Genomic DNA, 24,633 nt, shown 5'->3' on the forward strand with positions numbered 1-24,633 from the left:
CACTCCTCCTTCCTCCCTCCCCTGCCTCCTGCCCACGGCAATCAGCTGGCTTGCAGCATTCAGGAGGCAGAGGGGAGGAGCGAGGACACAGCACGCAGGCTCCCCCTCCCTTCCCCGCCTTCTGAACGCCACAAGCCAGCTGATTGCCGTGGACAGGAGGCAGGGGAGGGACAGGGGAGACGCGCTGCGTCCTCACTCCTCCCCCCTCCCTCCTGCCCTTGGCAATCAGCTGGCTTGCGACGTTCAGGGGGCAGGAGGGAGAGGGAAGGAACGAAGACTCAGCACACAGCCTCCCCCCTCCCTCCCCTGCTTCCTGCCCATGGCAATCAGCTGGTTTGCAGCATTCGGGAGGCGGGGGGGCGGGGAGCCTGCACGCCAAGTCCTCGCTCCTCCCCACTCTCTCCTGAACACTGCAAGCCAGCTGATTGCCGTGGGCAGGAGGTGGGGGAAGGCACTGATCCGTGGGGTCTGCCGGCGGGTGGGTGGTGGGGGAGCATAGGGGAGCTGATGGGGGGCTGCCAGCTGTGGACAAAGCAGGCAGCCAAACGATGTTATAGCGAAGCATTGCACGACTTTAAATGGAGCATGTTCTGTAATTGAACAGGGACGTAAGATCGAAACAACGTTAAGCGAGAGGGAGTTACTGTACAAGGTGTTGAAGCACACAGGAATAAGGATTTGGGTTTGGTAGCACCAGGGGGAAAAGTGAGTCACTATTGATCCATCCTACTTTGGCTAATTCACATGGCGCTGGAGGGATCCGCATCTAGCTCATTTCCTGGAGGGTCTCAGCAATACCAGGCCTCTGAGAGCATTTATGGAGGAGAAATTAAAAGGGGTTAAAAATGTGAATGTTTTTAGTGCAGAATGAAATCTAGTATTTTAAAACTACCCTTTTGTTACATAAATAAATATATTCTAGTGTGTGTGTATCCAGATGTATTTACAATGGAGTACACACGTTCATTCCTTGTAAATGGGTGCTCACTTCACAAACTTGACACTAATTGTCTTCTTTGTGGTCATTCTCAGTACAAAAGCAAAATTTTGAATGGGATGGAGACTGAAATAGGTTCCTGAACATTCCTAAAGGTGATCCCTCTAAGTCAGGATTTAGGCACTTTGTGGGGTAACTTAAGGAGATCCTGCACTGCTGCTCTGTGCTGTACCTCTTCTGTTGATAGTTTAACTTAATTATCTGTGGTTGTCGGTCTGCTAACTTTCACTAGAACTATATTCTATTTAAATGAAGGAAAGCATAAACATTCAGGTACATTAATTTGAATCTGATACCAACTGCACTTTCAGATAATAAATTTACTTGTAAGTCAAACAAATTAAATTTCCTTATATGAAGGAAAGGAACACATTAAATATACTCCACTGATGCAACATTAAGCAGACCATTTTTTTAATTGAATCCACACAAACTTTGACTTTATTGTCTTAATACTCGTGATGTGCAAACTGTAAATGTTCATTTTGCAATTTTTACTCTCACAGTTTTCATTAATGTATTATTAAAGTATTAAAACAAGTGTTGACACCACCTTCACTATGAAGAGTACTGAAATGATGTATCTGAATGAAATCAACTTCTCCCAATTTGTGGTTAGCAGTTTGGAGTGGTTATTTTACAAAATGAATAATGGTTGTTAGAGAAGTAAATCTTACTTCATCCTAATTATTGCCATCCCAGAAGGCTCCTTTATATAGTGATTGTCTCATTCTCCATGCTGAGGCTACTTGCTGGGGTGTGAGTCATGGTGAGCAAAAGATTTTAGCAACAAACTCCTGACCAAGATTGGGCTCTAAATCAGGACAGACTGAAACTTTGTCCTTGAAGTAAATTTTAAAATTCTATCGCAGTTTGTTAATTTTGTTCTCTTTTTCAGTATTTCTCCTTCTTACAAGAGTCTCCCATCAGTATCAGAGACTTTTCCAACATTAAGAACAATGACTGAGGTGCTAAATGCAGATTCTTCTCGTTGTCTTAAAAAAACTATAGTTGCTGTATAATTTATACAAATAAAGGGCCAAGACCTCGTGTTTTGTAAATTATTTTTGAAAAGGAAAAATTATGAAGAAACTGGGTCCTTTGTTACTTTTTATACAATTTTTGATAAATGTAATGTTTGAACCATTTTCTTTACCTTAGGGCTCTCAACAAATGGGAAAATCTTTGGATGAATGTTTCCATGCATAATTTAATGCCACTGCTATCCTAATAGCAAATTTATTTCAGTGACCAATCCTAAGGGTGATATGATATAATTGAATGGGAACTATTTCGAACCTGCTGCAGATATGGATTTTGTTCTTAAAGAATGTTTTCCTTAGTGCACTTTGAAAATCCCATATCTCCTCTGTCTTTCAGTCATATGTCTTCAGGTTCTTCAAAACAAAAAATTTAACTGTGAAAACTTTATGAACCATACTATGTGTGTAATGCATAAATACACACTTTACATAATGTTGTCCTATGAAGAAGTATTTCAAATACCTGTTTGACAAATAATGTCAGGAACACTTGTAAAGAAATTGGTTTCAGGTAAACAAACTTTGGAAATAAAAATAAACAAATGATATGATTAAAATGAGCCTTTTCTGGTGAGCAAATGACAGACTTATACTGGTGGGCGTTGTTACTTGCAAGTGAGGCTGGCATGCTGCTCTTGGGTTTCTTGATGTGGAGGGCACCAATAGATTGTGAATGTACTGGGAGAGCCACCTGGAATGCTGCTTAGGCTGGTTTGTCAGATGGTGGTAGGGAGGGACACATCCTGCAGAAACTCAGAGCTAGTAGGGTAGCCCATCAGGCTGGCCAGGCTCAACTCAGGCAGTGAGGGTGACACCACAGACTGTATGTCATAGAAAGAGGTGGATTTTCTTTCAGGCAGCAACAAAAGTGACCACCATGATTTGCAGGGAGTCCCAGTACATTGTGGCTTATCTTCAGAATCAGGGGGACCTATGTAACCTATGCAGATTCTGTCTCCTGAGTGATCTTGGCAGCTTTTGTGGAGTAGGTGGCTTCAGCCACAAAATCTCCAGTAGACTAGGGTGGGTTAGATGGTTTATTTCCTCAATGTGGCCATTTTCTCAGTTACTTAATCTGGGCTAGTTTTGGTCTTTAATGTTCTCCTGCACCTCAAAAACAGTAAACAAAAGAAAAAAAACACTTCTGTTTCTAGGATCATGACTTTCAGAAGTCTTTTTTTACAATATCACTTTACAAAATTCACTCTTTGTTGTCACAAGCACTTTGTGGGCACAGTATTCCCTCTGCTAGTCTCCATTAACTATGTTCTTTGTTTTATGTACTCTGAATTTTCCAGAGCTCAGGGTTATGTGGGCAACTGCAAGGCTGTCCCCTAATCAGAGAGAGTGTGAACTGAGGGAGCAACTTCTTTGGAAAGGGTGTAAAATTGACATACCTGCAGCCGTTTGGAGCTTGAATGTGACAGGTGCAGAGAGATCATTTAGCAGCAGAGGGCAGGCAATCCCCAACACCCTGATTGTCAGACACTGCCCAGAAGAAAATAGCTACACATCTTTATGTAACCCTTCCTCCTCCAGGCAGTGAGTGCTGCAGCTCCCTGATGAACTCTAACAACTCAAGATACACACAGCTTCCCCTCTCTAACACCCTACTGCCACAAGAGGTGGCTTTTTGAATGTTTGAGGATGTACATGAGGAATAAATAATGTCCCCCTAAAGAAAGTGGCAAAGAACTGAGAATGCCCATGTCTGTCACTGAAAGGAGGGGCCTCTGAGAATAGAATTGGTGGTGCAGTGGAGTTAGGGTAGGGAGGGGAGTTTAAAAAATGCACTTTAAAAAATTCCTTCCTGAAGAGGAATTAAGTATTAAAAAACAATACTGTGCTGTCACCAGTAGACTGTATTACAGAGTGACTGCCATCACTCCATACTTAAGATTGCATGTGAGTTTCCATTATAAGCTCAGTGTTCCCCTGTCCCTAAAATTCAGTCACACTGCTCTCAAATCAGTAGGTTAGATCTGGGGCTGTGACAGAATCTTTCATCAAAGTTTGAAGTTACCTGAACAGGAGGGCTTCCTAATTTGACATCCTAAAGATAGTGTATGGGAGAGTTTAGTTTTCTAAAAAAGTCACTATAGAAAAGAACAGAAAACAAGAGAAATCAAAACTTAGTTTATGGGGCTCCCCAAGCAGATCTAGAGCAGAGGTTCTCAACCAGGGGTATGTGTACTCCTGGGGGTACCAGAGGTCTTTCAGGGGGTATTCAACTCATCTAGATCAGTGTTTCTCAACCTGGGGGTTGTGACACTCGGGGGTCACGGGATGAGTTTAGGGGTGGCAAGCATGGCAATTGCCCGGGGCACCATACCACAAGGGGCCCTGTGAAGCTACGTTACATGCTTCTGCTCTGGGAGGTGGGGCTTGGGCTTCAGACAAGGCTCACAAGTGAAAAACAGGCTCAAATAGCACACTGAAATGTAAGTACAATATTTATATTCCAATTGATGTATTTTATAATTATATGGTAAAAATGAGAAAGGAAGCAATTTTTCAGTAATAGTGTGCTGACACTTTTTGGTATTTTTATGTCTGATTTTGTAAGCAAGTAGTATTTAAAGGAGGTGAAACTTGGGGTACACAAGACAAATCTGATTCCTGAAAGGGATACAGTAGTCTGGAAAGATTGAGAACCATTGATCTAGAGACTACACTACACTAAAATGTTTGTGGATTTACAACCCAATTTCAGTAGTTAACTAGGATCATTGCCACCTTAAAAAAGAACATCACTTGATAGCTGGAGACATAAACTTTCACTTGTATAAAAAGCATCTCTTGCCCATTTCTTTGGGGGGGAGAGACCTCAATGTAATCTCAAAAAATGGGTGTGGTTGGAGCCCTGTTCACTTTGAACATTATAGTTCATAGTGCACACCAAAGTTATGTGAGAAGGGTAGTGAAAACATCCATCTCCTTCCACTTATCTCTTACTCCTCCCATACATTACTGAAACAAATCATACTTTGTTCCACATTAGCTACCCCCCAGTGTAATGCAAGTGAGGTTCAAATACTTTTTTTCCATTGTGCATTTGTAACTCCCACTTAATGCTAATGGAGTTGCAAGTGCAGCAAGAGTGGTTCTTTGGAGAGAAGAGATAATTTAAGATAGGATTAGATTTTAAAGATGATTGAATCTTGGTACATTATTGGTATACATGCACTCACCAGACAACCTGTTTAATATCTGTTGGGCGGCTAGATCCAGACAGTGCTTGAAGACCTCATATGCAAGCAGACCCAGGGCTGCAAGAATAGTCAGTCACATTTGACTGGAAAGTGCTGTGACTTCCCCCAGTCAAGAGTTATACCAGTAACAGTGGTTCAGCAGGAAGTATACGGCTATTAGGAAACACTATTTCACTAGGAGGGTGGTGAAGCACTGGAATGCGTTACATAGGGAAGTGGTGGAGTCTCCTTCCTTGGAGGTTTTTAAGGCCCGGCTTGACAAAGCCCTGGCTGGGATGCTTTAGTTGGGAATTGGTCCTGCTTTGAGCAGGGGGTTGGACTAGATGACCTCTTGAGGTCCCTTCCAACCCTGATATTCTATTATTCTATTCCTTTCACCTCCCTTCCCCAACTATTTTTGGTTTTCCTCCTGCAATGTTGCAGAAATGGACAGACCTTGCCCAAAGGTCAGAAAAGCAGACAGTTATGAGCAGGGGTCTGGATACAGGAAGTTTTCTCTAGAGCCATGCTCTCTACCCACTCCCGCCTATGTGCAACAGGAACATTTCTGAGTTGGATATTCAAAGAGCAGAGCTCACTTGAGAGAGCTTATTTCTATAAAACAATTTTTGGGACCAATAAGTGTGACTTTAGGGTACTGAACTTCAGCATCCTAAACTCTAGAATCCCCCAGGAAGTCTAGAATAATGGACAAATATTTCATGGAAATTCAGTGTATGGTATAGTTACTAGGGAGTATTTGTCCAACTCACAAAATTGTCACAGCATTTGGGATGATTGGCATTACTTGCTTCAGAGAGGGACGTGCGAGACTAGAACAGCAGCAGAAGTTAAAGTGCAGACCTAGGCCCATTGGCAAAGCTTGTATTACGGGAATATTTGCACACAGCCTTCCTGCACTGTCTGGCTCTAACTAGTACTAATGATCATTCTCTTCAAAGTCTTATGATCAAAAGGGAGTATGTTTAAAAGCCTAAAATAAGTGTGATGTTCCCCATAAGAGAGATGGGAGCTGTTACAGTAATTTAATGCCAAATTGTGGTGTAGAGGTCTTATCTTTTTCACTCTCCTGTTTGGACTTCTTTTTTACCTCCCTTCCTATAAGTAAGTACTACCCATTTCTATTGGACCTTCTATCTAAGGATCATAGAATCATAGAATATCAGAGTTGGAAGGGACCTCAAGAGGTCATCTAGTCCAACCCCCTGCTCAAAGCAGGACCAATTCCCAGCTAAATCATCCCAGCCAGGGCTTTGTCAAGCCGGGCCTTAAAAACCTCCAAGGAAGGAGACTCCACCACCTCCCTAGGTAACGCATTCCAGTGTTTCACCACCCTCCTAGTGAAATAGTTTTTCCTGATATCCAACCTGGACCTCCCGCACTGCACCTTGAGACCATTGCTCCTTGTTCTGTCATCTGCCACCACTGAGAATAGCCGAGCTCCATCCTCTTTGGAACCCCCCTTCAGGTAGTTGAAGGCTGCTATCAAATCCCCCCTCATTCTTCTCTTCTGGAGACTAAACAATCCCAGTTCCCTCAGCCTCTCCTCATAAGTCATGTGCTCCAGACCCCTCAAACAATAATAAATTAAATAGAATATCCCTATGATAAAAGTAATTACCTTTAGCCTGGTGGAAAAACTGAGGTACAGCAGCTTTGAAGCTGTCAGGAGTAGAGCTCAGATCTCTGGGCCGGCTTTATTATAGCCATAAGATATCTTTCCTTCCAGATTGTAAGTTTTCCTGTGATTGTATCATTTAGGCAGAAGGGGGAAACATATACTAGGGCAGGCTGGCTGGCAAGTTACCTTTGTGCTTTCTCTTATGCTGTCCCTCATGCCTGAGAGTAATAAAATCAGGCCTTAAGTGAGTCACATTTTTGTTTGCTTTTTTTTTTTTTAAAGCTAAGTTTTCACCACCTCAGTATCCTTCAAATCCCTCTTTAAAACCCTTCTCTGTTTTAATGCTTACAAAAAGCTTGACAACTTGGTTGCTGGTGGGCTGACCAATACTGTCTTAACATTTCCTTATAGTCACAGGGCCGTCTTTCTGTGTCCATCAGTTGTTGCTTGTCTGCTACTTAGTCCCTGCCCCCAAAGTGCTTAGTCTGTCTTTTTATTCTGTTTGTACGGTGCCTACCATAATGGGATCCTGGTCCTTGACTAGGGCTGCTAAGTGCTATGATGATAATAAAATCAAAGGGAAAAGTTTTTTGAGGTGGGAGGGGGCAGGAACATTTCCCTGGCTGCCTCCACAAACAAATCCCTGCTGTTGATATTTTTATTTACCATTCTTTCTTCCACTCTTCTGACTTTATTTTGGAAGAAAGGGTGGACATAAAGGCATCTAGAAGAAAAATTATAGTAATTGAAAATGAATAGACAGGTGTGGTGTGTCAACTTGCTTCTCTGGGTGTGATATACAGAGGCTGATTAATGAAGAGTGAGCTTTAGTCAGATGCTTCCAAACTAGTTTAACAAACATAATGTTTGGGCTAATGGAAGAAGCCTATTATATGGTAAGAAATTAACCTCCATCCTTTCCCCCATCAGTCCAGACACAGTGGGTTTTGTGGCAATACTATTTTCAGCTCAGAGATTGGTACATTTGGCTATGACCGCCCAAACCCTTGCAACATCAGAGAATCATCAGCCTGTAATCTTCAACCATATGCATGAACCCATATGGACACTGATTAGAATTAATGTGTTTACCTTGCAATCAGTACCTATAGTAGAGAGAGCTCTAGTGATGAGCGTTTCTGTCGTGGCAGCTAGTATCTCTTTAATTTTTAATGAAACAATTCTCCTTCTGCACTTCTTTTAACCCTTTATGCTATTGGAAACATTCCTCTTGTACTCTACCAACCAGAGCAAAAGTTTTATTTATTGTATTTGTTTGTAGAAAAATCATTCAATCATGCATTGCTCTGGGTACTTTCACAATAATAGAAATACTATCCAATACTTCTATATATTTATGCAAGAAAATATAATTATTCTAACACTGCCCAGTTGGTCAAACTACTGAACTTTCACTTATCTTAAAAAAAAAAAATCCAAACACTACTACTGAGCCTGTTTTAATATGTTGGGGTAACCAACTCCACCCAGCATAACTCAATTAGTAAGAGCTTGCTAAATCTCTCTACTGTTGGGGGGACAAAGTGAGACGGGTAAACTGATTAGGAGGCAGGAGATTGGATTCTATTTCTTGCTCTGTCACGGACCTGCTGGGTGACCCTAGGCAAGTAATTGCCCCATGCCTCAGTTTCCCCCTCAGTAATTACCTCCTTTGGAAAGCACTGGGTATTAATAATTACTGTGGAAAAAGCACTAGCAGTAAGACTACCTGATTCAGGATGACACCTCCTCTATGAGTCATTGGGTTTCCTCCAATATGTTTCTTGCACTGAATAAAATAATACTGAAAGAGAAAGAATCATGAAAATCACCAAGCCAGCAGTACATATGAGACATGCTCAGAAGTGCCTGACTAAAACCACACTATAGAAGTCATTGTAGATGAGATAAAAAAGAAGTTAGCTAGCCACCTAGCCTTGAACACACTTCCAAAATGAAATGTGGAAAACTAATATAAGGTCCCACCAAATAGAAAAGCAGACCATAAATATGAGGAAAGAAACAGCACAGGGTAAATTCTAAGGGGGGGGGGGGGGGCAGTGTGACAGAGAAGTAAAAAAAGAAAGACAACATATACTCCAAAATACAAAGGATGTGCAAGAAACATTTCCTCAGATTATCAGAAATGGTCAAACTTACTAGTAACAAATTATGAGTGGAAAACTGCATAAAAGAAAGGAAAGAGACATGCCACTGAACCAATACAAGGCCAATGATGACAAAGATGAATAGGGGCTAACACCCAAACAGGCTGGGAAGCCCTGGGGTAGGGCTTGATGCAACCATGCTTTGCCAGAGAGATGAGACCAGAGATTTCTACATTTTATTTTTGCAGGGCTTGTCATGTCGACAAAAAACACTTTGACTTGGGGCAGCAGATGGGAGGAGAAAGGAAAATGGGGCGTGTACAGAGAGGAGGAGTGAGAGAAAGGGGGCGTGTATAAAGAGGGAATAGGGAATGTGCAGGGAGGAGAAGGGGAGTGTACAGCGAGGGAATGGGTAGGGAGGAGTGAGGGGCTAGGCAGTGTGTCGGGAGGAGGAAAAGGCTGAGGGAGTGCGCAGGGAGCAGCAAAGGGTGTTGAGTAAGAGCAGGGCGCTGCTGGGGCCGGAGGAGGCGGTTCTTCCCGGCGTCTCTCGGGGCTCAGCGTGTGCTGGGCAGGGGCACGATGGCCTCTATGGCTGCGGCGATCGCCGCCTCCCGCACCGCGGTGCTGAACGGCAACCGGCCGCTGGACGAGTGGGAGCGCAAACGCTTCAGCTACTTCTCCTCGCTGAGCCCGATGGCGCGGAAGATCATGGCGGAGAAGGAGCGGATCCGCGAGCGCTACGGGCCCGACTGGGAGCGGCTGCCGCCCCGCCAGCAGGATGAGATTATTGACAAGTGCTTGGTGGAGCCGCACGTCCAGGCCCGCTACGCGGCGCATCGCGGGGCCGCCCGCGCCGCTGCCCCCGCCTGCTACCCCGGCCTGCGCCTCACCACCGGCCAGAAGGTGGTGCGCTTCGGGGACGAGGTAACGGCTTCGGCCCGGGGAGAGGGTTAGGGCGGAGACCTGGGGGGAGTATGGGGGTGAAGCGTGAGGGGCGGGGGGCTTGGGGGAGAAGGGCGGGTGGGGGGTATGGGGGTGAAGAGTGAGGGGCGGAGGCCTGGGGGGAGAAGGGCGGGGTGGATGGTATGGGGGTGAAGAGTGAGGGGTGGGGGGCTGGGGAGAGAAGGGCGGGTAGGGGGTATGGGGTGAAGAGTGAGGGGCTTGTCTGCTCTAAGAGAATGGAGACCTGTGATTCTCCGCTGGTGGCAGCAATGGTAGAAGTTGTGGAACTAGCCAGGGCACAGCAATGTGATGTGCAGCAATGCACTGAATAGGGTTAGCCAACATAGTTGTGACAAATGCCTGATCCTTGTCAACACTATGGCTACCATCAGCGGAGTTGCGCTGGTGGTGAGTTATGGATCCCAGTTTCCTAGTGTAGATGCAGAATGGAGGAATGTCATAGTGTGAATGAATGAAAATTTGTGAATAGATTGACAAAATATGTGATTGCAGTTATTAATAACTAGAAATAAGAAGGTCAGTGGAAAAGTTCATCTGTGCAAGTAGTGTGGATTACAAAGAGGATTTTGTAGAAACTAATTTTAAAATAATTGAACAGTAGTGGAGAAATAATCACTAAAAGTAGAATTGAGGCAATGTTTACATTGCATCAAATCTTTTCCTTTTTCTGCTCATAAGTACAGTATTGAAACTATTCCCAAGTTCTGGTCCTTTTTTTAGATCCCTTTAAAAAAGTCTTGATCAGTCTTTTCCACAGCTAATACAGTGCCAGGAAAAAACAAGGATGTGGAAAGTTAGACAGTTGAAAATATAGGTTTTGAAGCTTTTGATGTTCTTGCCTTTAACACTAAAATGTGTTTGGAGAGAATCACAGGTACTTGGGTAGCGGAGTATGGAGTAGGTGCCTTTCAAATTAAAGTCCTGTAAACAAATATGTGTAAACCTCTGAAGCCCCCCTTTACTTGACTACATTCTTTATCTCTCCTTGCATACAAGGTTCTACTCTATTTAGTTTTTAAATGAATGCAAAAAACCACAGCCATCCAATTTTTAAAAAAAGTCTCGGGCTATGAAAACACACACAATGCACAACATCAATATATCAGGGGGTAGCCGTGTTAGTCTGAATCTACAAAAACAACAAGGAGTCTGGTGTCACCTTAAAGACTAACAGATTTATTTGGGCATAAGCTTTCTTGGGTAAAAACCTCACTTCTTCAGATGCATCTGAAGAAGTGAGGTTTTTACCCACGAAAGTATGCCCAAATAAATCTGTTAGTCTTTAAGGTAACATCAAGATAATTTGTTATCCTGACTTAAATTCTTAAGACAAACTACTGTCAAATTATATTTCTGGTTCTCTAGTCACATGACAAATTAATCTGCTTCTGAACTTGTAACCACCAATTTAATTTGAAGTGGCTAGGGCTTGTGTTAACCCCCTACTAATATCCATACATAGGATTTGTAAGCACTGCTTGAAGACTTTGATAATCACCATAGTGTTTCAGAGCTGGCTGTGTTATAAAAGACCCTCATTCTGCATCTCCTGTGTAAGGGAAATGTCTGGTTAAGCAGCATACACGTTTCATACCTGGAGTTTGATCTAGAAACATAGGGTCAACTTGACTCTTAGACCGTGCTGATGGAAATCCTGAACATTTAGTCTTCATCAGTAAACAGACCATCAGTTTTTGGAGGGCGGTGGAGATGGTATCTAAATTGAAAACTGTTTATTTTGGGCATTTTAGCCTTCCTCATTCCTACATGTTTTATTTTCACTGTTTTGAGATTGTGAGGGCTTGCTGTTCTGAATTGTTTTGGGGCCACAAGGAAAGTGCCAGGGGTTGTTCTGTTGCAACATATGGACAAAATCTTTTCCCGCTTCACAAAGTGACAGGCAAAATGCCTCTGAGGTTTGGCAAATATTCGTTCCCTCATTTGGCAAAAAAAGCAACAAATAGGAATGGTACTGTTCTTATCCCGTGTGTATTCTTTAATTGAGGGTAAACACAGTTAATCAAATGACTTGGTATAGAGAGTTAAATTTAGATTATAAAGCATATGCATCAACTGACTTCCTTTTTCACTTTCCAGCCAAAGTTTATATAAACTATCTTCCTGAAAAAGAGGTCCTGCTCTCTTCTGGCATGCTCCTGTTCCACTTCAGTCTTTCAACTGCACTACCAAGCCTTAGGGGCCTTTCCTGGCTCATCATTCCTTGGCTTTCTCTCCCAGCCTCCCTTTCTGGTGCCAAACTTGAGTCCTGGACATCTTCCATGTCTCCCTAATTTCTCTTTCTTCTCCTCTTGCCACAGAGTCACTTTGTTCTGCTTGGGCCAGTCTGTTGCTGTTGCAGTTCAACTTTCCAGGTCCATGAAAGCCTCACCTACTGGGCTTTCATGTTTTCTCTTGACCTGCCACTTGCTCAGCTGTACTACTGCAACTCTGCATTGACAGCACAACAGATCCCTAAAATGCTCCACACCTGGCACCTCTCCTTCTCTTCGTCTCTCTCGCTCCCTAACAGGCACAAAATGAAGGGATTTTTCCCTTCCATTTGCCAACTAGCATGCATCTGAGAACGCTTGAAAACTGTCATGCAGTGCAGAGGGAATGAACAGTGTGAATTTGCATAGCAGAATTTTTCTAATAAGCCTCTTTTAAAGAATTCTTAAGAAAAATGAAACAGGGCTATTGTTTTAATAAGTGCAGCATTCCGTTCTGCTTCTTCCACAGTAGATAGGAAGATTTAGTGCAATAATTTCGTCTTGGTGCAGAAGCTTTTAATTGTGTTCTTATGTGAAAATGATGCTGTCTAGGTAACTGGAAAAAAACAAACCCCATCCTTATCACTTCTAAATTCACTGTCTCCCTTTAAGCTCTAGTACAAGGGCTGCATCTCTATCTATCTACCCAAGCTATCCCTTGTCTGTAGGAAAACAATAGGATAGTGAAATTTTCCTCTCTAGCACTTCATTTGAAGTTTTAATTTTAAATGAAACACAACATTTCTTTAGCTGTTTTCATAGTAATCCTGCAAAAAGCTATTGTGCAATTCTAAAGGTGAGGAATTCTTCAGAGATTTATGGTGGCCTCAAAGATTTTAATTGTTTACATTCATTGTGAAACTTGCCCAAGAGTTAAATCATTAGCATTAAATCTCAGTTGAACTGCAAAAGTGTTTCTCCAATTATGGAAACTTTTTATCTAAACAGGGCTAATATATTGCAGTAGGTTTTTGTTTAAAAAAGCAAATTGTCCTTAAAAGGAGGCATTTTGTATGAAGAATCTGGTCTTCATCATTCCAGTTCCTTTTACTTACCTTTCGCTCCTGCCTCATATAAAAACAAATGAAACATTTTTCCTTTACAAATGGATGGTGGCTCTATATGACCAGTGTCATTGTTGTTGTTTTTTTTTAATTATTTTTCTCTGTGTACCTTGTGTGTACCTTGACTATACCTTGACTAACAAATTTGGACCTTAACAAAAAATAATTGACTTCCCCTGAGAATGTCACTTGTATTCTCTGTGGTTCAGTATATCCATCTGTAAAATGGGAATAAATAATACCTCTAAGAGTGAATTAAGTAAAGCTTAATTAATTAGCCTGGAATTTTCAAAAGAGCTTATAAGTGGAGTTAGATTTCCAAATCACTTCGAATTTTCACAGAAGCCTTAACGTGGATAAGACCTTTGTGCTCCTCAAATGGAAATCACTATAGAAGCATATGTTAAACTAGTTCACATTGTACAATATATCACCAAAGAGAGAGTAATTTGGAATTAAAAATAATGCATCTTGCATTGGTTATTTTGGAATGAATTTAGATCAAGTTTAAAGGAGAGCTGGCTTTCAGGAATGGCAATGTGTGGTGGTACTACCATCCTTTGGGGATGTCTTGATTTCTGCTAGGGTCATCTTGTGCTCCTCCAAATGTTTAGGGCCTGCTCCAACTCCTGTGACATTAGTGGAGTCTTTCCATTTACTTCAATGGGAGTTGTTTCAGGCCTTTTATTATTTTTTTAGGTGAAAACTTAGCTTTAAAAAAAAAAGCAAACAAAAATGTGACTCACTTAAGGCCTGATTTTAAAAGGGGTTGGACAGCTCCTGGGAGCTGAGCACCTTGCTGGATTGGACTCGTAATAACCAAATGTATGTTTCAGATATATCATCATCATGTAACTTGGAAAATGTTAAATTGGGGTTAAGGGGAACAGCTGAGATGTCCAGTTGGCTTGGTGATATGATGAGCATTTAACATGGAAGTTTGACTTTTCCATAGATACAAAACAGAAAATATTGCAGGTATCAGCCTTCAGTCTTTGGCTTGGTGATGTGAAGCAATGGACCACCTGATCCTTTTTTTTTCTTTCCCCTGCTTACAAGTAATTATTGTAATCAAAATTTTCTGCTTTAAAAGCTTTTTAAGTTGAACTGCTATAGTTTTCTGTTATCAAGAGCCCTGAAAATGCACTGCAGATTTTCACTAGAGTTAACCCTGTCCCCCCGACTCCATCCCTTTCCTCTCAATAATACTTATAAAAGATGTAGTGTTGCTGTTCATTTTTGCTACAGTAAGATATTCAGTTACCAGCACAGGAGCCCTTTTGTTGTGGGTTTGTGACTGGACAGTTGCTGTCAGATGCTCTGAACAATGTTTATATCATGTACAGAGAACAAGGAGCACAGAAGAATGATACTAGTATGTCTTCCATTTTGAAAATCTGATGCCATTTTGCAACAAGCTGCCTGAATGTAGCAACTTACATGCATGCTTCTCTTTTATGTTTGATATTCTGCAGCTGGCTGCTGAAGTAAACTATGTGACTGAGTTCTTGTTTGTTTTTAATTTTTCGTCTTGGGCTGAGAATTTCCACAAGCCAGAGTATCTGTCTCTTACATCAGTTATCTAGTGGGAGGAACAAAAGGCTATTTACCTCTTTTTGGGAGAAAGCTCCATTTGTTGTTGCCTGTTGAAAACACAAGCTGATCAAATGTGGATCGATGCTAATTCATGTTGATGATGAATAACCTTAAAGCTTTTGTTCTGTTTTAGTATTCTTTAAACCAGTATTCTGAGCATAATTTTATTCCCCTTTCCTTTTCCCTCACGGGTGACGGACATACAAGAATTTAGTGATCCATATAGGAAAGACAAGGTTACTTAACTGATGTATTTCCAGTATAGTAAGTAGCTTGGGGGCAGAGGACATATTTCAGAAAAATAGTTTCAGTTCTGAGATTGTCCCAGAGCTTTGAGTTTGTCAGTTGGCTTCTAAGCTTTCTTCATTTTAAACTTCGGTTGTGGCTCTTGGCCAAAATTATATTGGCCTAGGGTGGGGTAAAAAGGGGATTGTGAGGAGAGCATAGTGCGGTGAGTTTATAGCATAAAAGCCTCTGCCATGTGTTTACAGGAGAGTTTCCCAGACTTAAAAAGTACAAAATGTGAGGAGCATTATTTGTCTAGGACAAAAGCCATTCACTTTAATGTATTTAATATAAAACAGGACTAATCAGTTGCTAGCACCACATATGCCCAACATAAGCCTTATTTGTCATTAATTCATTATTTGTAAATATTGTTTATTTTCCAAAACATCAAAGTGAATGAACAAATTTTGAAAATATTTTGTTTATGGTATAGGAAAAGCATACTTTCTCATTTTGCCCCTCCTGTCTTGGTGTGTGTGGTACATGTTTGTGCCAGGTATGCTAGCAATTGCATGTACAAATGTAGATTATGCAGGTAGCAACTTTATTAAAGTGGAGTTATGCTCAGAAAAGTAATTGTTTAAAAATGGCACGTTACTCTAGAGAGTGTTTGTGTTTTTGAGTGATTTCAGCTTTCTTTAAATATAAGTGTGTGTGTGTATTCATTCCTGTTTGCACTGCAGAGCCAGCACAACTGTAGGAAAGGAAGACAGATTCTGCTGCATCAATATCAGAATTGATAACTAACTTCCAAGTGGAAAATATTTGTTATTGTTGGTGGAGTGTGAGCCAGAAAGAGCCTAGTTTGACTGTCAGACCCCAGGTTGAGTCTGCGGGACTGACAGTTGAAAAAAACACTTTTCTTTCTAAACTGAGCAAATTAAAAATGGAGTTCCTAAGTAGCAATTAACTATGGAACCCCCCCTTGCAGTTTTTGGTTTCATTTCTCAGAGTATAATCGCCATTTAACTTTTGACATTATGTGGTTCCTTACACTGCATAGGATATTGATTTCAGTCTGATAGCCGTTCAGGTAGATATAAATATTTGGCTATTGTGTCTCAAATAACGTAATTGGTAAAGATCAGACATACGGTACATTTTTAATATTCTTCTTTGTATAGTAATGGCATGTAGAGGCCTAGACCAGATTAATACCCCCATGTTGCTGGGCAGTGTACAAAAATATAATAAATGACAGTCCTTGCCCCTAAGAATTTACATTCTAAAAGAGAGCTTTCATTCGCTCAGTGACCTCTGTCTGTCTCTCTCTCATTCTTTGGCTGGTTCAAAGTTAATTTTGTTACTATTTTGTTACACTTCAAGTTCACTATGCAATTAAGCGCATCTCTTTGATATTTTTATTAAATAAGGCTGCTTTTTTGATTTTTAGAGATTCTTGAATTTCATTTCAGGACATAACTTGGCAAGATGAACACTCGGCCCCTTTCTCTTGGGAAACCAAGGTAAGTTTGCTACGTTTTTATTATTATTTTAATGTCAGTTTCCCTTGGAATTGATCCTACTCCATTTGAGAATTGATATATTAAGGTCTCTTTACACTGTGAGAGCAGTGTAAAGTGACCCATAGCATAAATAAAAATTAGACTAAGTATGTTTTCATTGATTTAAATAGAAGCAGGATCAGATGCTTCATGAGCTAATACTTAGCTTCCAAATGTAAGTGTAAAACTGTTGTTATGCAACCAGATTTTCATAGTTTAGAAAATTTCTAATCAAATCGGGACAGAAAATCAAATTTCCCTGTTTAGTGAAGAAAAGAAAGAATAGGATTAAATAATTGTGAATTACCTACCTCGTAGGTAAAGAGGCGGGTCCCATTTAAAATATATTTCTATGGCGGATGTAAGTGGTTTGGGGTGAGGAGAGAAGCATGCAAGTAATTGGTAACCCCAGTTAATTTTATAAAGCCTGTTTTAGACTTCATCTGGTGTCCTGTGCACCAGGCTGTAGTGAAACCTTTTGAACTTGCTGCTTCTGTATGAAGCCCAGGTTGTCTCCCTTCTTCCCAAAAAGAAGGAGTGCATTGATAAGTATCTTACACTCCATTGGATTTGTTCTGCTTATTGAAGATGTCAAAATTGTGGCAAAAGTACTAGCTACACTGTGGTTCCCACAATACTAAAATAAAGCTAGTGACCAACTTCTCTGTGTAACTGCAGCGTGAGGACACAATTCAGAAATATCATGTTTGTCAGGGTGTTTTAGTTGTAGTTTCTGATGGTGAACTCTAATGGCAAGCTATTTTTAATTTCCGTACAAACACACAGACTTTTTTTTTTTAAACACGAAAGAGATACAAAGTAAAGTTAGGCACAGATTCAGACTTCTGTCCTCTGGCTGCTGGTAGATTGCAAGGGGAGTCCACATTTCACAAATGCTGGGGGCCCTGGAGCTACCCAGATGGAAGACATCATGCATAAGCTTAAAATGCAATATTGATTAAGTACTGCAGGAGTTATAACGGGGATGGCAAGGAACAGTTGCCTCAGATTAACTTGCTCTAGTCGGCCCACTCTAGGAAGAAACCACTAACTTGTTGTTTGATGCAGAAAAGGCCTTTAGTTTGGATGGGCCTAGTTGGTGGACACTATGCATAAATTGGGGTGTGGCTGTCAAGAAAAGAGTAGCAGTGTTACAAAGAATGCTGAACTCTTCTCCTTACTGATAATCAGTAATAAATTGTACTGCCATTGGCCTTTACTTTTGGTGGTACAATCACAGACATAAAGAAATAAAGAGTGAATGTGGTCTTCATGGAGTTATGTTACATTTACAGTTTCATAAGATAATGTTTGTAGGCTCTATCTTGATACCTCTTAGTATATCCTTTATATCTATGACCAACTTCCTGAAAAAATTTACATCTTGTGGTAGCTTGTCTGGTTTTAAAGTCAAGATAATTAATAAACCCTGATGGTTGCACAGTACATCTAGGGAAGAGAATCTCAGTTTAAAAGTAATTGACACTTTTTGTTTTGTCCTGAATGTTCCTGTATATCTAGGAATTAAAGTTTCGATTATCCACTGATGAAACTACTAAAATGTTGGGAGGTTGGCAACAATAAACTAGTGAGTCTGGGTGAATGTGTCAACGTAACTAAAATAAAGTGTTTATCTAAGTTACTGTATCTGTTTACAGTGTTGTCTGTTGGCATCCTTCATCTTTTTCTTTAAGAAACTTCTATCTCTGGCAAAAGGAAGATCTGAGAATGAAGTGGAAATCCCTGTTTTTACTGGAGAGGAGTAAGAGAGGAGAGGTTGTCATCTACCAAACTTTAAGGAATATTAGTTTCCTTCAGTTAACCAGACTGATGGCACACTGGGTAGTCCTTTCTCGCACATTTATATGCAGCATGTTAAAATGTTAGAATACTGTGTAGATTGGTCTCTTCCCCAAAGAGCTTACATCTTTTTGGTTTGTGTTTATATAGCACCTAGAACCTGGTCCATGAGTAGGGGTCCTAAGCACTATGATAATACAAGTAAAATAATTACTGGGCTACAAGTTGCTTTGTAAAAATTAATCTGAACTGAATCAAAACTTCCCCTCACTTTGTAACAGCAGCTCCTCAACTGTTTTTGCTTGTCTGTTTTTTGAGTTTTATCGAGATTTGGTTAAATTGTTATCAAACAGAGTTGGTTTAGAAAAAAAGAGCAGGGGAAACTCTTTGTGAAAATTTTCAAGAAAAACTTGTTCTCTCTCTCTCCCCCTCCCCATCAATTTTTTTCTAAATTCAAGATTTTTCTACCTGCTCTATAGCTGATCAAAAAAGGATGAATTTTACACAAAAATTTCCACAATTCAGCCCACTTTTAAAAAAAACCTTTTATCCACTATCTTATCAAATACTAAATTTATTTATTAGTTACTGAGAGAGAGCAGATTGCTCCTAAGTGGAAAAGTTGAGTGAAGCATCAGATCAGAGTCCCTTTCTTCCAACTCTGGGATTTTTTGTTTTCCCCTCTTATGTGGCATTTCCCCCACACCTTGCATTTTGTCAGGTTCCGTCCTTCAGCTGACTCATTAGACTTTTTTGAGTTTGGGCCATTCTGTTTATTTAGTGTTCAGTCTTTCATCTGCAAATAGTTTATATTTAAAAACAGACATAAAAGGGTATTTTTAACTCTGTCAGAAGGATTTACATGTAAAATTAAATGAGGACATAGGGATACAGCGATATTCCGATGTACATCTAGAATCAGACACTATATGAATACAGTATTCTTGTTCCACTATGAGTAATATATGCAGGAAAATCAAATTAAAATCCACACAATACTGTCTGGCTCTTTCTTAGCCTGTAATACAATATGAAAGATGCATAGTTCCTTGCCTCTGAATTTTAGGAGGCATGTTGAGGAACCAGCACTCCTACCATGTGTAATGGGTGAAATTCTCCATTATTCCCAAATCCTAGACATACACATTAAATTCTCCCCCCGCTCCCTAGAGTTTTGATTGTACGGAATCATTTTATTGCCTCTCTAACCAATCCCTTCATAAGTTAGATGCAATGAGATGCAATCTCCATTTTACTACTTGGGTAACAATGTAACTGAAGAGACTGTAAGTGTGTTACTTATCTGTGCAATAATGGAAGGTTTATACCTGGAGAGCAGAGTAACAGTTTAAACTGTGACTTATTTATGTGATTAGTTCTGTCTCATTCTGAGTTGCTTGTGTTTTAAAAAAAAAAATAAATTCCATATTTCATCCTGCATTCCTCATTTCTATTTAGTCGTCCCCCTGCCTGCTCATTCCTGTAGCAGTTATTTTTATAGCTTTGTGGTGAATGGTATTCTTAAATCTTTTTTGCTTGATGTGAGTGGGCCTTGGTTTACGTAAGGAGAATAATGTGATAAATTTAGTTTGATGTTTAAGTTTAAGGGGGGAAAGTACTGATTTTTCTTTTAAGCATATACTATAAAAATCATACAAACTGTGAGAGAAATTATAAAGTAGCCTTGTCAACAGTCATCATAACCTTTATTAATAAACTTGGAAGGATTAGATTTTTATCGGTAAATGTTAATAAATGTCGAGTTTGTACACGCATAAACCAATGGAAAAAGTTCTTCCATCAATGATAATAGAATTGGTAAAGTAAGAAAAATGCTGCTTGAGAATTTATTACAGTTAAGGATATTTATTTTATATATTTTGATATGTGATGTAGACAATTTGTAACAGTTATAAAGCTTTAACTCTTTGAATCTCAACATCTCCTGTCATTAAATAATTAACTGACCCTCAATTTCCTGCAACAGTAAAAATTAAATCCATAACAATAAAAAAAATAAAAATAAATATTATCAATTGAAATAATATTTTAAAAATTATTTTTTCCAAGCCTGTTTATTATGAAAGATACTAAGAGAGTAGGGAGGAAGTTGGAAAGAATTGCTTTATCTCACCGGGAATTGGAATAAACGGTGATTTCCCTCAGGCCTTAGGTTACAGTATGATGTTTCCAGTTGTGAAACATGGTTGTAGGCAAGTAAATACCATAATATATCATTTAACTTTGAGGCCATTGTATATAATGATTTGGAAACTTTTTAAGACCCTTTCTATTTCTAGATCTCTCTATCTAACTGCACCTAGTAATTTAGCAATCATTTTATAGGCTTAGCCCAGGAGGCTCTGAGGATGCTGTAGGTAGTGGTATGGTGGAACAAAAGTTTAGCCAGTATCCATGCAAATTTCATTGCTAGCTACACTCTTGTTTGTGAGAACAGAAAGCTTTTTTTCTGTCAGTTGTGTGGTCTGAATACAGGCTTGAGAAGTAGAAATTCATTGGATTAAATCCAGGCTCTGACTTTGGCTTCCTTTTGTGGTTTTGGGAAAGTCCGTAAGTCAGTATTTTCAAACATGGGTGCTAAAACGGGTATCTGAATCCATATTTAGGCACTTAAATATGTAGCTTGATTTTTTTTTTCCACAGGCGTATGGCACAGTCAGTTGAAGTGCCCAAATATGGAGTTAGGTGCCTGTCTTTAGGAATCAACGTTTGAAAATCTTGTCCTTCTGTTTCTCAAAGGTTTTTGTGAGAATTGACTAATGTTTGTAAAGCAATTTGAAAATAAACAAACCCTTCTTAGATCATGATGATTATTATCAAGACATTGGAAATGGTGAGGAAGTTTTTAATCATATAATCATCCTTTCCTGTCACTTATATTTTGCCTTTACATGATTTTTCTGGTTTTATAAAATTGTCTTTCAAAACTTCAGTAGAGGGTACCAAAATGGATTAAAAGTTCTCAGCATGTCAGCCTGTATTTGTATGATACACTGTTTGAATAGTTCTCTCTCCTGAGATCTCGGGCTGGAAAAGGAGGATCATTGCATATTGGGAGCAAGGCAAGTTGTAAGAGCTGAATAAGGGAGACTTGTACAGCACTTGTCAGTGTTACACCTCATAATAGCATAACTATTAATGCTATAATTCCATCAGTACTAAATTCAACCACAACAGCATTTATTAGGGTGACCAGATGTCCCGATTTTATAGGGACAGTCCCGATTTTGGGGTCTTTTTCTTAAATAGGTGCCTATTATCCTCCACCCCCTGTCCTGATTTTTCACATTTGCTGTCTGGTCACCCTAGTGTTTATGAAATGATATACTCTTTGCTTTCATTTCAGAGAGAGTTTTGTGAAAGACTTGATAGATCTACCTGTTTTCAAAAGTAAATTGGTGTGGGAGTGTGTGTGTTTAAAACAACTTTTTTCTTGTCAAGGCAAATGAATGTTAAGTATTAAACAGCTTCAGAAGTTGTTGAAGTTCGTTGAAAATGCCTGAGCCATTTTTAGCTATGTTTTTGATGTGTGTTTACTCAAAAACTAGTTAAGTTCTTGCCTTGTCTTTTAAAACTTCTATTGGGTTACCAAAGCGAAACTGCAATGTACATAGTAAAGAAGGTTGATCATAGCAACACTTGGAAGGTTTTAATATAATAATCCTCTTAGTAGAGAACTATAACACTGCTAAAGAAGAAACTTGTGCTCCTATATAGTTTACCTGCTGTATCATTACAAACTATGTAGTGACGCTTACAGGTGAAAATTGCCTGCTTTATGTCGGGTGAATTGAGTCATGGCCCATGGGTGGGGCTGTGTGAACTTCAATATGCAACTTGAAATATTGGTTTTGTTACAAAACTGAAACTCAGGTCAAGTTTGTGAATTTGAATCAGTTATGTTTCAAGAGGAATCCAGACAAAAATGTGAAGTTTTGACTGAGTTTGGCTTTGAGTTTTTTGCTTTGTCTGAATTTAAAATTCATAGTAAAATTCAGGGAGCATAAACTCATGAGAATGTAAATAGAACAAGTTCATGTGAGCCTCTGTAAAGTGACACTGTGTATTGTATTGTTTCTGAGCCCAAAGGCCTCCTGATTTAACAATGTAGTTGTGGGTAGAAAAGTGCCAACTTCGTAACGTCTTACCTTAATTGTGTGTTTTGAGTCCTACTTGATTAGCTTACTGTCAAAAAACATTTTTTACTTCTGTCTGCCATGTTGACTTAATATATTGGGGTGGAAAGAGCAAGGTGGAATGTATTTGCCATCTGCATTGTCAGCTAAAAAACAAGTTAGTCCATTTCCAGAATCGTTGCTGTTGGTGATAGGAAGTGCAAATTTGAAAGTGTTGCATGTCGAAAGGACACCAATGATCGATAATAAATGGAAGGATATTGTCACTTTTTTGTACCCAGATTTGAGTCTTTCTTTCCTCTGTCATTCCCCTATTCCTCTACATGCACATTCCAGACCTCTTCTTTATTTAAAAATAAACTGTTCTAGGTGTATAGTAGTAATACTAGCAATTTCAGTAGGATACATACCACTTTTCCTCCTCTGGAGGCAGTGTGGATCAGTGTCTAGAGCACTGACCTAGGAAATGGGAAATCCAAGTTCCATTCCATACTCTGCCACAGACTTCCTATGTGACCTTGGGCAAGTCACTTAGTTTCTCTGTGCCTCCGTTCCCCATCTGTAAAATAGGAGAAACATACATTAAATACATTGTGAAGCACTTTGAGATCTGCTGATGAGAAGCACTATAGAAGAAAGTTAATTATTTATTACGTTATTATTATAAGGATCTCAAAGTATGTTAATGCACAAGTAGGCAATGATGTAATCCTAAAAACAGTTTTAACCAAATTATTATTATGCATTTGTCCACAAACTGTACTTTTGTACAATGGAGCTAAAACCAGACTGGCTGAAGTAATTTTTAAAAAAAATAAATTACTAAGATGGTATTTTTGGTAGTGGTCGGGGCTGGGTTTGATCCTTTTTCATGCTGGTATTAGAACAATGCCAGCTACAAACAATGTTTTAAATATTGTTGTTGTTGCTAGTAAGTTGGCGTGAATAGCACTGTTTCCATGATCAATGTGCGTAGCAACTTTGTTCCTATAAAACCTTACCATAGACTACTTAGAACAGTGCTATAAAATCATGCTATAGAGTTAGAGTTCTTGGGCCAAAAAATTCCTGTCTGCACTGGTAATAGAATTCATTTTCAGTACCTTGGTAGTGATAGCTGTATTCAGACATTGATTGTAAATAGCAATTTTAGTCTCAATGTAGTTAGATCCTTTGATAGGCAGAATATAATTGTCCAAGTTAGATGTTGGCCAGATATTCTTTATTGCTAGGACTGTGTTTTTACTAGATACTAACAATATGGACATAAGACATATTTGGATTTAGGCCATACTTGTAATTGACAGTAAGTCAAAGTCACATTTGTGCCGGTGACTTTGCTGTTTCATATTTTGCAATATCAACTATCTCTGAAGTTATGTAATATGTATCTCATGTCCAATATAAAATACATGGACTCAAAGTATTTTCAGTCTTGAATAACTGGTTGGTTGGTGTTTTTTTTTCCTGTGGAGTTTTTTTTAAAACCTAGTTATGGTTCTTTGTTGGCTTAGAGGTTTTAATCCTTATCCTTGTTATATCATTGCTGTTATGCACGACTGTGCTATTTTGGTTCCATGCTTTTCTGTTTCTTTGTTCAGCAAGTTGAGGTCCTTATTTTAATTAATTTAATTATTTTTGTCTTTTGAGTAAACTGGGCTTTATTATTTTGCTTCTTAGTATACTAGGCACTGCTTAAAATGAGCTTTCTTTAACAGTGTTTCTGAAGCCTTTGTCTCAACAACTTAGATATCTTGAGACTGCCACGCCAAACTGTTTATTTTGGCAGTGTGCTCATCTGTTTAGTAAAATCCTACTCGTTTCTGGTAAGTGAATAAGATGTAAAAATAGCTCTTAGGTGTCTTTTAGTCTTTCCATTTTTAGTATAGACTTTATGAACCAAGACCTAGTTTTATACAGTAAGATTATCTCAGGCTGTATAAGGGTATGGTGCACTCTTAACATGCACACTATGTGCCTGATGATCTCACCACCAAAATTGGTGTTTA

At 39.6% G+C, this 24,633-nt stretch overlaps 2 protein-coding genes across 16 annotated transcripts in view; both read left to right on the forward strand.

Moving 5' to 3' along the window:
- The window catches only part of TTC13 (tetratricopeptide repeat domain 13), a 74,946-nt gene extending 72,349 nt beyond the window's left edge, over positions 1 to 2,597 (forward strand). For 8 of the 14 annotated variants that reach the window (XR_006174005.2, XR_006174006.2, XR_010600163.1 and 5 more), the window contains one exon: positions 1,896 to 2,597. Coding sequence is in view for 6 of the 14 variants with exons in the window: in XM_024106506.3 (XP_023962274.2) it covers positions 1,896 to 2,019 (124 nt within the window). In the remaining 8 variants the exon portion in view is untranslated. Of the gene's footprint in view, positions 1 to 604; positions 754 to 1,895 lie in introns of those variants that run through there. The other 6 variants (XR_006174003.2, XR_010600161.1, XM_042848329.2 and 3 more) reach the window with 4 other exon arrangements.
- Positions 2,598 to 9,326: 6,729 nt separating this feature from the next.
- The window catches only part of C3H1orf198 (chromosome 3 C1orf198 homolog), a 32,497-nt gene continuing 17,190 nt past the window's right edge, over positions 9,327 to 24,633 (forward strand). The window contains exons 1-2 of one of the 2 annotated variants that reach the window (XM_005291240.5): positions 9,327 to 9,905; positions 16,578 to 16,628. In XM_005291240.5, coding sequence (XP_005291297.2) covers positions 9,561 to 9,905; positions 16,578 to 16,628 — 396 coding nt within the window. In that variant the 5' untranslated portion in view covers positions 9,327 to 9,560. The remainder of the gene's footprint in view (positions 9,906 to 16,577; positions 16,629 to 24,633) is intronic. The other variant, XM_005291241.5, reaches the window with a different exon arrangement.

Source organism: Chrysemys picta, chromosome 3 (genome assembly GCF_011386835.1).
Source record: "Chrysemys picta bellii isolate R12L10 chromosome 3, ASM1138683v2, whole genome shotgun sequence".
In the NCBI taxonomy this organism is placed as follows: Eukaryota; Metazoa; Chordata; order Testudines; family Emydidae; genus Chrysemys; species Chrysemys picta.